At 38.5% G+C, this 13,046-nt stretch overlaps 1 protein-coding gene across 2 annotated transcripts in view; it reads left to right on the top strand.

Annotated features, from left to right (window-relative positions):
- ITGA8 (integrin subunit alpha 8) overlaps positions 1-13,046 on the top strand; it is a 139,653-nt gene that overhangs the window by 19,692 nt on the left and 106,915 nt on the right. For both annotated transcript variants that reach the window (XM_039331621.1, XM_039331620.1), the window contains exon 3: positions 11,622-11,722. In XM_039331621.1, coding sequence (XP_039187555.1) covers positions 11,622-11,722 — 101 coding nt within the window. The remainder of the gene's footprint in view (positions 1-11,621; positions 11,723-13,046) is intronic.

The following is a 13,046-nucleotide window of genomic DNA, read 5'->3' on the forward strand; positions in this document are numbered from 1 at the left end:
GCAAGCTGCCTTTCATTCTTCTCTGTTTTCACTAAATGGTTAGATGGCAATTCTTCAGTGAATGTATTCTGACTCACCAATAGCAATGTAGCACAGAGTTCTGAAGAGAAGTATAAATTTGATGATAGCAGCCACAGCTATCTTAATTTCCCTAGGATATTGTATGACTCAGAAGCCTTTTAAAGAACATGGTTTCTGCTTTATCTAGTAGTTCCACACTAGCAGGACCTTCATTTTTAACAAAATGTCAAATAAATAAAAGAGGAGAAGCACTGGGCTAATTCTGGACCTGAGGTCAATAGTTCCAGGCTAATTTTAGTAGGAAATTAATTTTCAGAGAGATGATATCTCTAATCTGTTTAAGCCCTGCATCCTCAAAAAAGGAAGAAATTCAGTGGTACATTTCAAAAGGTGAAGCCTTCGGTCCCATCAGAATGTGTTTCGGATTTTATTAGAAATATATAATTTTAAAATTTTCCATTTTCATAGAAATATGCATTTAAAGAAGGCAATGCTGGAGATTATTAATGGTTGTTGTCTGTGGTCATATCTGGGGCACAGTGGTTGGCATCATGAGATCTCCCCAAATCCTAATTCTACAAGCATCAATTATATCACTTCACCCACTTTGGGACCTAAGAATAAATAGAAATTTACAGCATTCTTTGGGCAATTTACAGAGTCAGCATATTGGGTTCTCATTTTACTGACCTTGGAAAGATGGAAGGCTGAGTCAACCTTGAACCCTATCAGGATTGAACTCCAGGCTGTGGGCAGACTGAGCCTGTAATACTGTATTCTGACCACTGCACCACCAGAGTTCCTAGGTCACTAAAGAATCATCTTGGGTCATTAAAAAGTAGCTCACTTTGCCTTAAAGCATTGTATACTTTTTTCCTTTACTATATTGTATGTCTGTCTGTCTATCTGTCTGTCTGTCTGTCTGTCTGTATATATGTATGTACATGTATACACACACACATATACTTACTTAGATATGAAGCAAAAGTATCCTACTTTAATCTAAGCAGAAAGTCTTTTAAAAAAGAAAATGCCAGGGATATCATTTGAAGCCATCCCATTGTTGTTTAGTACAAAGTGAAAAGAAAAGGTCCTAAGTAATAGCACATCTCATTTTATCCTGCACTGAAGCAAATAAAACCACACTTTAAAAAATCATTTACAAATAATTCTCACTTAGCTCATTTAGCGACTGTTTGAAGTTAACAATAATTCTGGAGAATTAATTTTAGAACTGATTCCTACACTTATGACTATCATAGGACTCTGTAGCCATATGATTGAGATTTGAACACTTCTCAACCCGCTGGCTTTTATAAGAGTTGCAGTTTCTTGCGGCCACATGATCACCATTTTCACATTTCGCAGCTAACTTACAACAAGCAGAGTCAGTGGAAAAATCAGCAATAAAATCACAGGTCTCATTCACATGTTTGGTCTAATGAGTGTGCCATTTAGCTATGGAGTTGCCAGTCCCAATTATGATTGTTAAATGATAACTCCCCTGTATTCCATGTGTAAACTTGTTCTTTTGGATTAAACTATTATAGTTAAATGCACAATTTTTCAAATTTGCAGTTTTAATTATGAAAGTTTAGAACGAAAATATAAACTTAGCCTAAAAGACCAAGTTGTGAACTTATTCTAAAGAATAAATACAAGTAGTCCTTAGCTTATATCCATTCATTCCACAGCTGTTCAAAGTTATAGCCATATAGACATAAGTTGTAGACTACCTGTACTGTATTGTGCTCAAACTTGTGCTCAATCTCCACCTCTTTTATATGTGCATGCAATGTCATGATGACACCCAAAAGGGGCAGAATTTACATGCAAATCTGTTTTTGTCATTTGCACACCACAGATGGAGATGTGTCTCCAAAAAGTCAAATATTGTCAAAACAACTAAATGTGTGCCATGGCATCACAACACAAGCTCCCCCACCTACCTACTTCTGGCATCATTTTCACCCAATTACAAAGGAGAAGGAGTTTGTATATATCACAGTATATATTTTACATTTTGCTCACTTGGTCTTTTCCCCAACATCCATGATGATTTGTTTGGGATTGAATTTGTGAACTGGGCCATTGTGGCCATTGCGGTCTCATAACTATGAATTATTATTTTGAATATTTGGTGCAAAATATTTGTTAAATAAAGCAAATAAATAAACCTTGGCTTAATATGATGTTTTAAGCTCAGACAATCTTTTTACTTCAGAATGTCAGAATTTCTCCAGATTTTCAGAACCCTCCAGTTGGTCCTTTGGTTAGAGTAGGGGCTACCAAATGACCACTAAATGACCGCAACATTATCTTGCAAACTCTACTTCTTTGCTGCCATCTGGCATTCAACTGGATTTTGTGCAGTCTACATACAGCACCTGAAACTAGAGATATATCAGAGGCTAAATAATATGCATATAAAGTTTGTTTCCCGAATTGATCTTTGTTTCTGACTGTAGTTATGGGGAAAATGTTTCCGATGACATAGAAACTCAATAAATTACCAGATATAGTTTTGTTGTATTGATTTATTTGTCACATTTATATAGCTGCCCATTTTATGAATATGATTCTTGATGTTAAATTATCATAGCTAATGATCAGCAGAGGCACCCGATTACACAATAGAGCAGAGAACTTCTTGGTGATGGCTAAGCACTGCAGTTGGAATAGAGGCCCAGCTGAGGGACAAAGAACAGCAGAGCTAGAAGGAAAAGAGGGAGAGGTGATGTGTAAAATGTTTTAACCTTGAAATAGACACTTTGAGTATGCATGCTTAAAACAATATGAACATTTTAAGACTTTTGCTTACAATTCAAAACAAAATGTGGCTGTCTGGAGTGATATTATTTTCTGAGTTTCATTCTGGATCTGCAATGGAGCTAATGTATTTCTTCTGTGTGTTTACTTTTTCTAGCCATATAGCAGATGGATCAAGTCATGTCCCACTTGCTATTGGCCTAGACTAAATTGGATGAAATGGGCATGGATGTTGAAAGAAAACAGCAGTGAGACAGATGCTCAGACTGAAGAAAAAAATTGCATGGCTGCCAAAATCTTTTTATTAAAAAATATTAGTTAAGGAGAAGATAAAATTCATGTTTTTTAAATAATGAATAATTTTGGGTGCATATGCTATAATATTTTACAAGTGACTGTTGCTAATGCTATTGATTTGGTGCAGATACATCCTCATGGAAATGGTGGCTTGTTTCTTCAGCTTTAATGTCCTATTAATGGTGAGCTTTTAAAAATTCAGAAATTCTGCTTTGGGTTGGTTTTTTTGAGCTTTGGTTTATGTATACATTCTCTTTGTGCACTTGTGTCGTGGATTAATGTTAATATTTATGCAATTTATTTAAAGGGATTCTGGGATCTTTTCAAGTGAGGTATTTTCACTTTAACAAGACACAGAAGCCTCATTTGATGGACAGACTGAGGGGAAATGGCTACCCTAATTTGAGGTTTCAAAGTGGGAGCCACTTCATTTCATCTGAGAGTTTTAAAGGTATGCTTTGAAGGTTCATCAAGGCAAAATACCATTTTAAGCTTTGCATTCAAAGCTTTTTTTTTCCTTTCTTCCATCTGTGCAAGCAAAACCTTAGCAAAGTTGCTTTTGCTGAGTTTTTCTGCTGGGCAGGAAAACTGTAAAACAAACAAAAAAAAATCTGTTATTGATATTAAGTTGGTAATGTAGTAATGTTAATAAAAAAATGGCTAGATTTCTTTTTAAGAAATGGAAATTTTCAGAAAAACTCTTGGTGTGATTTGTACTTGGCTGTCTGAGCCTGATTATCTCCATGCTAAGATAATGGCAGTTAAAGGGAATGTTAAATAGATCATCTATGTTGACTTATTAATATTTTGGCTTAGTGTTTTAGGATTTAATTAAAGAACTGTTTCAGTAGAATCAAGGTTTTTTCCCTTTATAGCAATTCATATATAAACAAACTCCCATTCAATGGAAAGAGCAGAGTCGTCTCCTATGAAGATTTATTTCAATATTTTTTAAAAAACATTGAAATTAAACTTTCTTGGAAGTTTATGCCTTTTGAAAATCACCTTTGGTCAACACCTGCCCATTTTTCTGTAGTTTGAGTAACTGATACAGTCAGCAGACTGCCACTCTATAGTGCAGTGATGGTGAACCTTTTAGAGACCGAGTGCCCAAAAACTGGCCCTGCCCCCACTTTACCCCCATCCTCTGCCCTACCTGCCCACAGAACCACTCACCGCCTCCAGGGCCACCGCAGATCGCCCAGGCAGCCCAGCAGCAGTATGGCGGCCACACCCTCTGCCCGCGCCCTGCAGCATCAACTGCATGATGGGGTATGAGGGCAGAGTCTTGTCTATGCTGCCTGGCTGCCATGTTCTTGGCTGCGCTGCTCCATGTGGGCCACACTCGAGGGCGACTCTCCTTCAGGGGGGCTGTGGCAGAGGAGTGGGTCGCAGGTGGAAGCAAGGCTGGGACAACGGCACATGTGCCCACAGAGAGGGCCCCGATTGCCGCCTCTGGCACTTGTGCCATAGGTTCACCACCACTGCTATAATGGGTATCAGCTGGCCCTTTAAATCTCAAGCTGCCTTATGAGCTCAAATGGCTGATGTGATCCCAGAGAACTAATAGAGCAGTGGTTCTCAACCTGTGGGTCGGGACCCCATTTGGGGTCGAACGACCATTTCACGGGGGTCGCCAAACAACGCAGTCCGCATTTCCCCCCCCCTTTTCCTTAGCTGTGCTCCTCCCTTTTATTCTGTTGGCTTTTGAAAGCCAATAGAATAGACTCTCTTGAATAGAGTCTAATTCTATTGGCTTTCAAAACCCAGTCGGAATTGTCCAAGCTGTCTCTGCTCTGCTGAGCCCACCAAAAGTCCCATTCTGCAAACGGTGCTGCACCAGTGGAGTAGTCTTCGACTTACGACCAGTTGAGTAGTCCTCGACTTACGACCGGTTGGGGGTCGCGGCATTAAAAAGGTTGAGAACCACTGTAACAGAGGAAAATAAAGGTGAGGTTTTGAGTGGGAAGAGTTTGTGCAGGGCTGGTGGAGGGAAGGAGAAGGGAAGTGTGTGTGTGTGGGGGGGGTCTGAGAATTAAGAAGTCCTGGAGTTAGCGGTTACCTCAGGCAAGACTGGAAATTGAATTGTTTGGCTATCGGCTGTTGTTTGTGTGTGTGTGTATATATTTTGTAATCTCTTTTTAACTGGGTATGTGGAACCTTGTCTTTTTTGACATCTTTAATAAAGTTGATTTTTGTTTAAATTATAGAGTTGACCAGTGGTCTTCTAGCACCTGTCTCAGCATGGCTGATCTATAGATTCCAAAAGGTTTTTTGTTTGGTTTCCCTTTATATATTTAGACAGAGCAGGGGTGGGAATGAGAATTTCTCCTTCAATCTTCTCCTGATACCCCCAGAGGAAAAGTGAGAAACTGGTGATACAGATAGTCCTTGTTTTGTGGCTGCTTCGTTTAACAACTGTTTACAATTACCATGGTGATAAAAACCAACTTTGTGAATGTTGTTTTCAGGTCTGCAAATTAAAGGAAAGCTGAAGTAAGATCATAACTATAGTTGTAGTTTCACTTAGCAATTGTGTTGCTTAATGAATGAGATGTGGTTGCTAACCACTTGTGGTTACTAAACAAGGTCTACCTATAATGAAAAGACTTCTTATACCTGTTGCCGTTATCCTCAGGCCTTGCTTATTATACAGCCTATCTGGGATTTTGGGAGGAGGGGATAATCAAGGGAGATTTTTTACAGATCACAGTACTGATGTATTGTTTCATTGCAAGAGAATCCTCTTGGAATGTTTTTTTCTGAGTTCAGAACAAAACACACAAGTTGTTCTCCAGCATGAGGATGGAGAATCCATTGATGGGTTTACTTCATCTTGCTGCCCAATAGACTAAGTCTGACAAGTTGCCACGCCTCCTGCTGGAGTATTATTCCCCAGTTACAACTTAATCTTGTATCCAGCAGGATGCGTTGGTTCGTTTTCCAGACTTCTGACAGATTGTACCCATCTGTGAATCTTCCAAGGATTTTCATCGTAGTGCTGAGCACAGCGCTGCTTGCAAATCCCCTCCAAACCCTTTTAGCCTTAAAGTGACTTTTCCAAAACTTTACACCTTGTCTTACATCACTTCAAACACAAGGTGAGAGGACAGCACGTCCTAGTCCTAATAGACAATGTAGTGGCCAAAGCCCACGTGAACCGGCAGGGGGGCACCCGGTCCAGGTCCCTCAAGACCGAGGCCTGGCTGATGTGCTCCTGGGCAGAAGCCAACCTCTCCTTACTCAGAGCAGAACACATCTCGGGAGAGACAAACAGGCAGGCAGACGCCTTAAGCAGGTCAACGGTAGACCACTCCGAGTGGCGCCTGCATCCCAAACTATTCACAGAAATAGCAGAGAAGTTTGGTCACCCGATACTGGACTTGTTCACATCTCCGGCGAATTTCCAGCTCCCGAGATTCTTCTCCTGTTTTCCATCTCTGGGGCGGAGAGAGTGGACACCCTCCGCAGCCCATGGCCCAGAAACCTGCTATATGCCTTCCCCCCTCTCCCTCTGCTTCCGGCAGTCATTCGCAAACTACTGCAGGAAAGGGCAGAGGTCATACTGGTTGCTCTACACTGGCCGAGACGACCGTGGTTTGCCGACTTCGTGAGCCTTTCAATCTCTCCCCTGTGGAAAATCCCTCCAGATCACATTGCCCTCAGCCAGGGAGCCCTTCAACATCCAGATCCCCAGTGGCTCCAGTTAACTGCCTGGCACTTGAGCAGTGACTTCTGACCCAGGAATCCTGTTCAACGAGAGTAGTCAACATGATTCAGGCATCCAGACGTCCTTTTACAAACAGAATACATGACTCCACTTGGAAGAACTTTTGTCTCTGATGTACCAGGAATCAATTTGATCTTTCATCCATCACTATCCCTAGAATCCTGAAGTATTTGCTGGAGAGGCTCGACAAAGGCTTATCTCCAAATACCATCAAAAGGCTCTATCAACAGTGCTATCATGCGACGATTCCTCCTCTTTAGTCCATCACCCAATGGTGCGCTCCTTCATCAAGGGAGCGACCAACACCAAACTACCTGCAATCCTTAGATCCTCTTGGGACCTGCCACGGGTCTTACAGGCTCTTACCACATCACCGTTCGAGCCCATTAAGACCTGTGATTTGCGGGTCTTGTCCATGAAGGTAGCCTTTCTAGTAGCCATCACATCAGCCAGGAGCATATCGGAACTGGCAGCGCTGTCTGTTAGAGAGGATCTATGCGTTTTTCACAGTGACAGGGTGGTCCGGTTAGATCCATCATTTGTTCCCAAAGTGAACACCTTGTTCCACAGGTCGCAAGAAGTAATACTACTGGACTTTTGCCTTCATCCGTGTCACAACTCTGAATGTCAATGGCACACTCTAGACGTGCACGGGACTCTATGACAGTACATCAAGAGGACTTCTGTCTTTTGCAAGTCAGAGGCACTGTTTGTCTCCTTTCAACCCTCTTCCATGGGACAGAAGGTTTTGGCATCAACCATAGGCAGGTGGATCAAGGCTTGCATTGCAAGGGCATACCAATCCCACTCTTTGTCAGTTCCTAGCCGCATCATTGCTCATTCCACCTGCAGTGCTGCAACATCAGCGGCTTGGGCAACACAAGCATCCATTGTCGAGATCTGTAGGGCGGTGACTTGGGCTTTGCCTTCCCCATTTATAAGGCACTACAAAATAGACAAATTTGCCTCCGAGATGCCTCATTTGGTTGGAGGGTGTTGCAGCAAGTAGTGTCATCCATAGGGACAGGGTGGCTTTGGTATGTCCCATCAGTGGATTCTCCATCCTCATGCTGGAGAAGGGGCATTGTCTTACCTGAACGCCTTTTCTCAGCATGACAATGGAGAATCCACACCTACCCCCTTAGTGTCTATCAGGACCTGTGTTCGGGGTATCAGGAACCAATGTGTCGGACTACAGTTTGCTCTTCGCCTTCGTTGTAACTGGGGAATAATACTCCAGCAGAAGGCATGGCAACTTGTCAGACTTAGTCTGTTGGGCAGCAAGATAAAGTAAACCCATAAGTGGATTCTCCATCGTGATGCTGAGAAAAGGCGTTCAGGTAAGACAACGCCCCTTTCCTACTGATTCCTGCCGATCCTTTATAGCAGTGTTTCTTATTCCAAGGAACCCCAAGATCATCTCAGCAGTCTGCAAAATCAAAATTGTTATAGATATAGATGGTCCTTGACTTACAACAGTTCGCTTAGTGACCATTCAAAGTTTACAACAGCACTGAAAAAAGTAACCTTTCAGAATTACAACCATTGCATGGACATGTGATCAAAATTCAAACAGTTGGCAATTGATTTTTATTTATGATGGTTGTAGTGTCCCAGAGTCATGTGATCCCTTTTTGCGACTTTCTGACAAGCAAAGTCAATGGGGAATCCAGATTTATTTAACAACCATGTTACTAATTTAACAACTGCAGTGATTCACTTAACTGTGGTAAGAAAAGTCATAAAATGGGGCAAAGCTCACTTAACAACTGTCTTGAGCCCAACAAAAATTTTGGGCTCAATTATGATCATAAGTCGAGGACTACCTGTACTTGCAAAAATTTAAAACAATGTCATTTTTCTCATTATTTTTTATGGGTTAAAATATAGTTTTTTCATGAAAAATATTGTCTTTATGTTAATATCTAACATGTTTAATATTAATTTAGCAGATTCAATAAATACTCAGTATCATTTTTAATTTTTAATAAAATAAATATTGATGACTGTAATCGATACCAACAAAATTTCTATAATTTTTAACAGTGGAAAGGATCCTGACAGGAAAATATTAAGAAACACTGCCTTAGAGAGATCTAAGAAGGCAAAGGAGAAAAAGTAAGGAAAGGATATCATAAAGGGAATTGCAGGTTTATGCTGGTGTCTTTCTAAAGGACTGTTATCAAAGAGGCATCCATCTTGGAGCCTTCTGATAGTAAGATATGGCAGGGACCTGATTTTACCAATAATATTTTCCTGATTCATCAGCATTTAATAGAGCATTGATGGTGTCTTTTGATAGTGGGCAACAATGTTGACTGGACAACTGACACCTAATTCAGTTCTCAAAAGTTGACAAAGCACTGACAATAAATGCAAATTAAATAATTAACATTTGCTCCATTTCTATGTCTTCTTAATGAGACGCTCTTCTCTCTCTCTCTCTGCCCCCCCTTCTTTCTCAGTCTCCCTTCCTCCCTCTCTCCCTCCGTGCTTCTGGATTATGAGCAAAATTGAAATTTCCCTTCAGTAACAACTTCATAGAAGCTTCATTTTGGGACTTGTTTTAAACCAGTTCCAATCAATTTTGTTTTCTGCACACTTTCTTTGTTTTAAGGATACACTCATGTCATGCTGAATGTTATTACGGTAAACATGAGACATGGGAGAGACAGATGTGGGCGGCAAGTTGTTAGCTTTTTTAAACTTTCTACTTAAAATATACTGTGTATTTAATGCCTATGTATTAAACAAACCAAATTCTCTGCAGTGGTGATAATATACTTTGACCCTGGAGAAAAAAATTAAAATTCCAGCTTTCACAGTGTGTATGTTTTTTATTATTATTTTTATTTAACTGAAATAACAAGTAGATCTGGAGAACTCCTTGATAGGAAGCAGAAACCAGGCAGAGCTACCCAGATAAGAAAGGCCAGGAGTATGTCTTTGTTTGGGGGAATAAATAGAAAAGTTCATTAAGGATGACTAGTAAAGAAGGAACACAGCTTAGGAACATGTGGGAAATCAATTTACTTCAGAGGACTGAGGGTGAAAGGAAGAGAGGACTGCTTTTTATTACAACCTGAAATACACTATAATTGGGCTGAGTTTTACACAGATGGTTTTTCTTATGATGACAGATATGGCGTGTATATAAAGCATGTTGCAGACCTGTTTCTTGTGCTAGTATGGTACACATGTAGTACCAGTCCAAATGAAGATATCTAGTAGCCAGAATGGGACAACAGCATTTGAGAAGTTACTGCTGATCAAATAAAAATGTATAATCTCACTTCATAACAAAGAGGGGAAAATATTAAAGTATCCTTTTAGAAATGTATTTATGTATTTATAATAATAATTGAGTAGCATCTTGAATCTTCTATTTTTACATCAATTTCCCAATTATTTTTAGCGTACCTAAACTAAAAGTACACATCTTATTGGTTAGAGATATCAATTCATGATGGCAGAATATTCACATATTTTGACTGTAGCAATTGATTGTTGTTTTGATTATGTGTGCACTTTGGGAATTGAAGTATATAGTTGTATTTCTGTGCCATAATGTAGAACTTGGTATGTGCCACAAAATGTAAATTGAGCTTCATTCTCTTTTTGGGGGGGGATTAGTCTGCTGTGTATCACTCTTTCACCAAGAAAAAATGAATTTATAGAATCTTTTTGGGTATATCAAAGTTCCTTTGTTCAGATGAAACTTTTCTTAAATTTGAAAGACTTAAATTTGAATTGTTGTTCAGTTGTTGCTTCTCTATGTATCTCCAAATATCTTGGCTGAGCTTAAAGCTTAGAGAATAAGGATAAATGATAAAAATGTAGTTCCTTGTGGTCTCAACAGATGGCAGAACTTGGCTAGTCTTATTTGAGTTGAGATACTAAGCAAAATAGAAATTTAATGAAGATCCTCCAAGGAATAGCAGGGCCATAGACTAGTTGAAAAACTTCCTCTGAAGGAAGCTGAGACAAAATTATTTCAGTCTGAAGAAAAAGAAAATGACATGGACATATGATTGAAATCAAAAGCCTGATTTGGAGAAAAAAAATTTAGAATTTTAATCAGTTTTGAAAGAAAATATTAGTGTTTTCAGCAATATATATTTATCAGTATTATTTATGTTTGTTCAATCTACAGAACCACTTTTTTGACTAGTTTGTTGTGAAAATCCAGTCCAAGTGTTAGGTTGTGAGTCAATGTTTCCTGCAAACCTCAGAAGGGTTTAATTGAGTAAGCTGTGATTAAATGAATTCTGGGTAAGCATGTTGAGTGAATACAGTGAATGGATTGACTGCATATGGGTTTTGGTCGTATAAAGGAGATCAGAGATGAACTTGAAGAAAGAATTCAACAATTACAATTATATAAACAAGAGCTTACAGTTGATAAGCAGTAAGGAAGCAGTAAGGAAGAAACTCAGGAGTGCCCCACTTTATTTTTCTCTTGTATGAGAGTTAGAATGTCTGATAGGCTTTCAAGTTTTATCATTTATAACAATAGAGTTACAGTAGTTCTTGTGGGGTCAGTTATCTAACACAGTCCACCTCAAAAGGCAGAAAACATTCTTTTGAAATAAAAGAAATGAATTAATAAAGATGAAGTATGAAGTTATATTGTTTTCAATGCAAAAAAAAAAAAAAAAATTTACCTAGTTCAGATCCAGTCCATTATAAATAGCAACTTAAATAAGGTAACCTTGACTATACCGCTTCCCTTCCCATTCCTCTCTTTTCCTCCCCTTCCAAAACAATAAGAATAAATGTAAACATGTTTTTCTTTCTTTTACAGATAATAGGAAAATCAAAGTCAATGGTACAAGAGAACCTCTTGAATTTAAATCAAATCAGTGGTTTGGAGCAACAATCAGAACTCACAAAGAAAAAGTTATAGTAAGTTTTTATATCTTTTTTTTTAGATACTTGTTTTTGAACTGTATATATTTAAAGCAGGTGTGTTCATTAAAAATTGCATTACTGTATTGGCCTTTATTAGAGTGTCTTGAGATAGTCAATATAAGGGTTAGGCTTAGTGCTTCAGGTATGAAGGCAAAATGAGCTTGTCTACAACCCCATAAGGAACTACATTTTTTTCCCAAGAACTGTCTTTTACAGTTATTGCCTGATCCTGGATAAAGATACACCTGGTTTTAAGGAAGACACTATATGCATATCCTTTCTTGCTCCATAGCATATATCCAAAGCAGTTTCCAACTTTAGAGAGTGTATTCTCAAGATAGTTTCAGTCTAATGGATTGTGATGGGCTATAAATTCAATATAAATAAATAAAGGGAAATAATTATCAATCTAGATATTTTGTATCATATGTATGTGTGTGCACATGCTGTAAATGATTTTAATGATGAACTTTATTTTTGAAGGATATCCTAGGATAATTTTTATCTCTTGTCAGTCAAGGTAGACCACACCAGCCAACCAAAGTTATCAATATTAATATTCCTTTTATTACAAGATTACAGTAATCAAATCTTGCCAGTCTGAGTATGTTTCCCTCTCTTTCACTTTATCTTCTTGAGAACTGCGAAGAATATTTTTTTCAGCTGCTTTCTCAAATTGCCTTTCTGCCTTAGATTCAAATTTCTTTTGTCTGACCATTAACTGTAGTTCATCCTCCTCAAGGTTATTCCTACTTTACATCCATATTCTAAATTAATTGATTTCCTAGAGTAGATTTGTATTAACCTAAATGCTGTGAAATGCAACTTGGTAATAAATTGTTGTGAACTGCTACAGTAAATATACATTTCAGAGGAATATCCATGGTAAACATGCTCATGAAAGGCTTGGCAGATCAAAATAAAGCATGTTTCAAGAAATTCTATATTGAAAATAAGTTAAGACAGCATTCAAAAGACTTCCAGGAGTTTAATTTCTAATATTAGAGCCTTCTTCGATGTTTAACTCACACTAATCCCTAGATCATGGTAGTGTTGTGGAAGAAATATGGACAGAGATTTTATTATTTTGCTTGCTCCTCAATCTTATTTCAATCTCCAATCAGACCTTTATAAGACTTTTATACCACTGTTCTGATATATGCACCTAGTATTGGGTTTGGAATTATTCTTGAAATAGATGGAAAATATGTATTTATTTCTCTTTATTTCAAAGGATCAAATCATTAAATTGGATGAGAAGGAGAAATGATTCAGTATAGAAGTGTAATATATTATCTGCATAAAGTTATTTTAATTG

Source organism: Crotalus tigris, unplaced genomic scaffold, assembly GCF_016545835.1.
Source record: "Crotalus tigris isolate CLP2741 ecotype Arizona unplaced genomic scaffold, ASM1654583v1 scf7180000024437.13266115, whole genome shotgun sequence".
Lineage (NCBI taxonomy): Eukaryota > Metazoa > Chordata > Lepidosauria > Squamata > Viperidae > Crotalus > Crotalus tigris.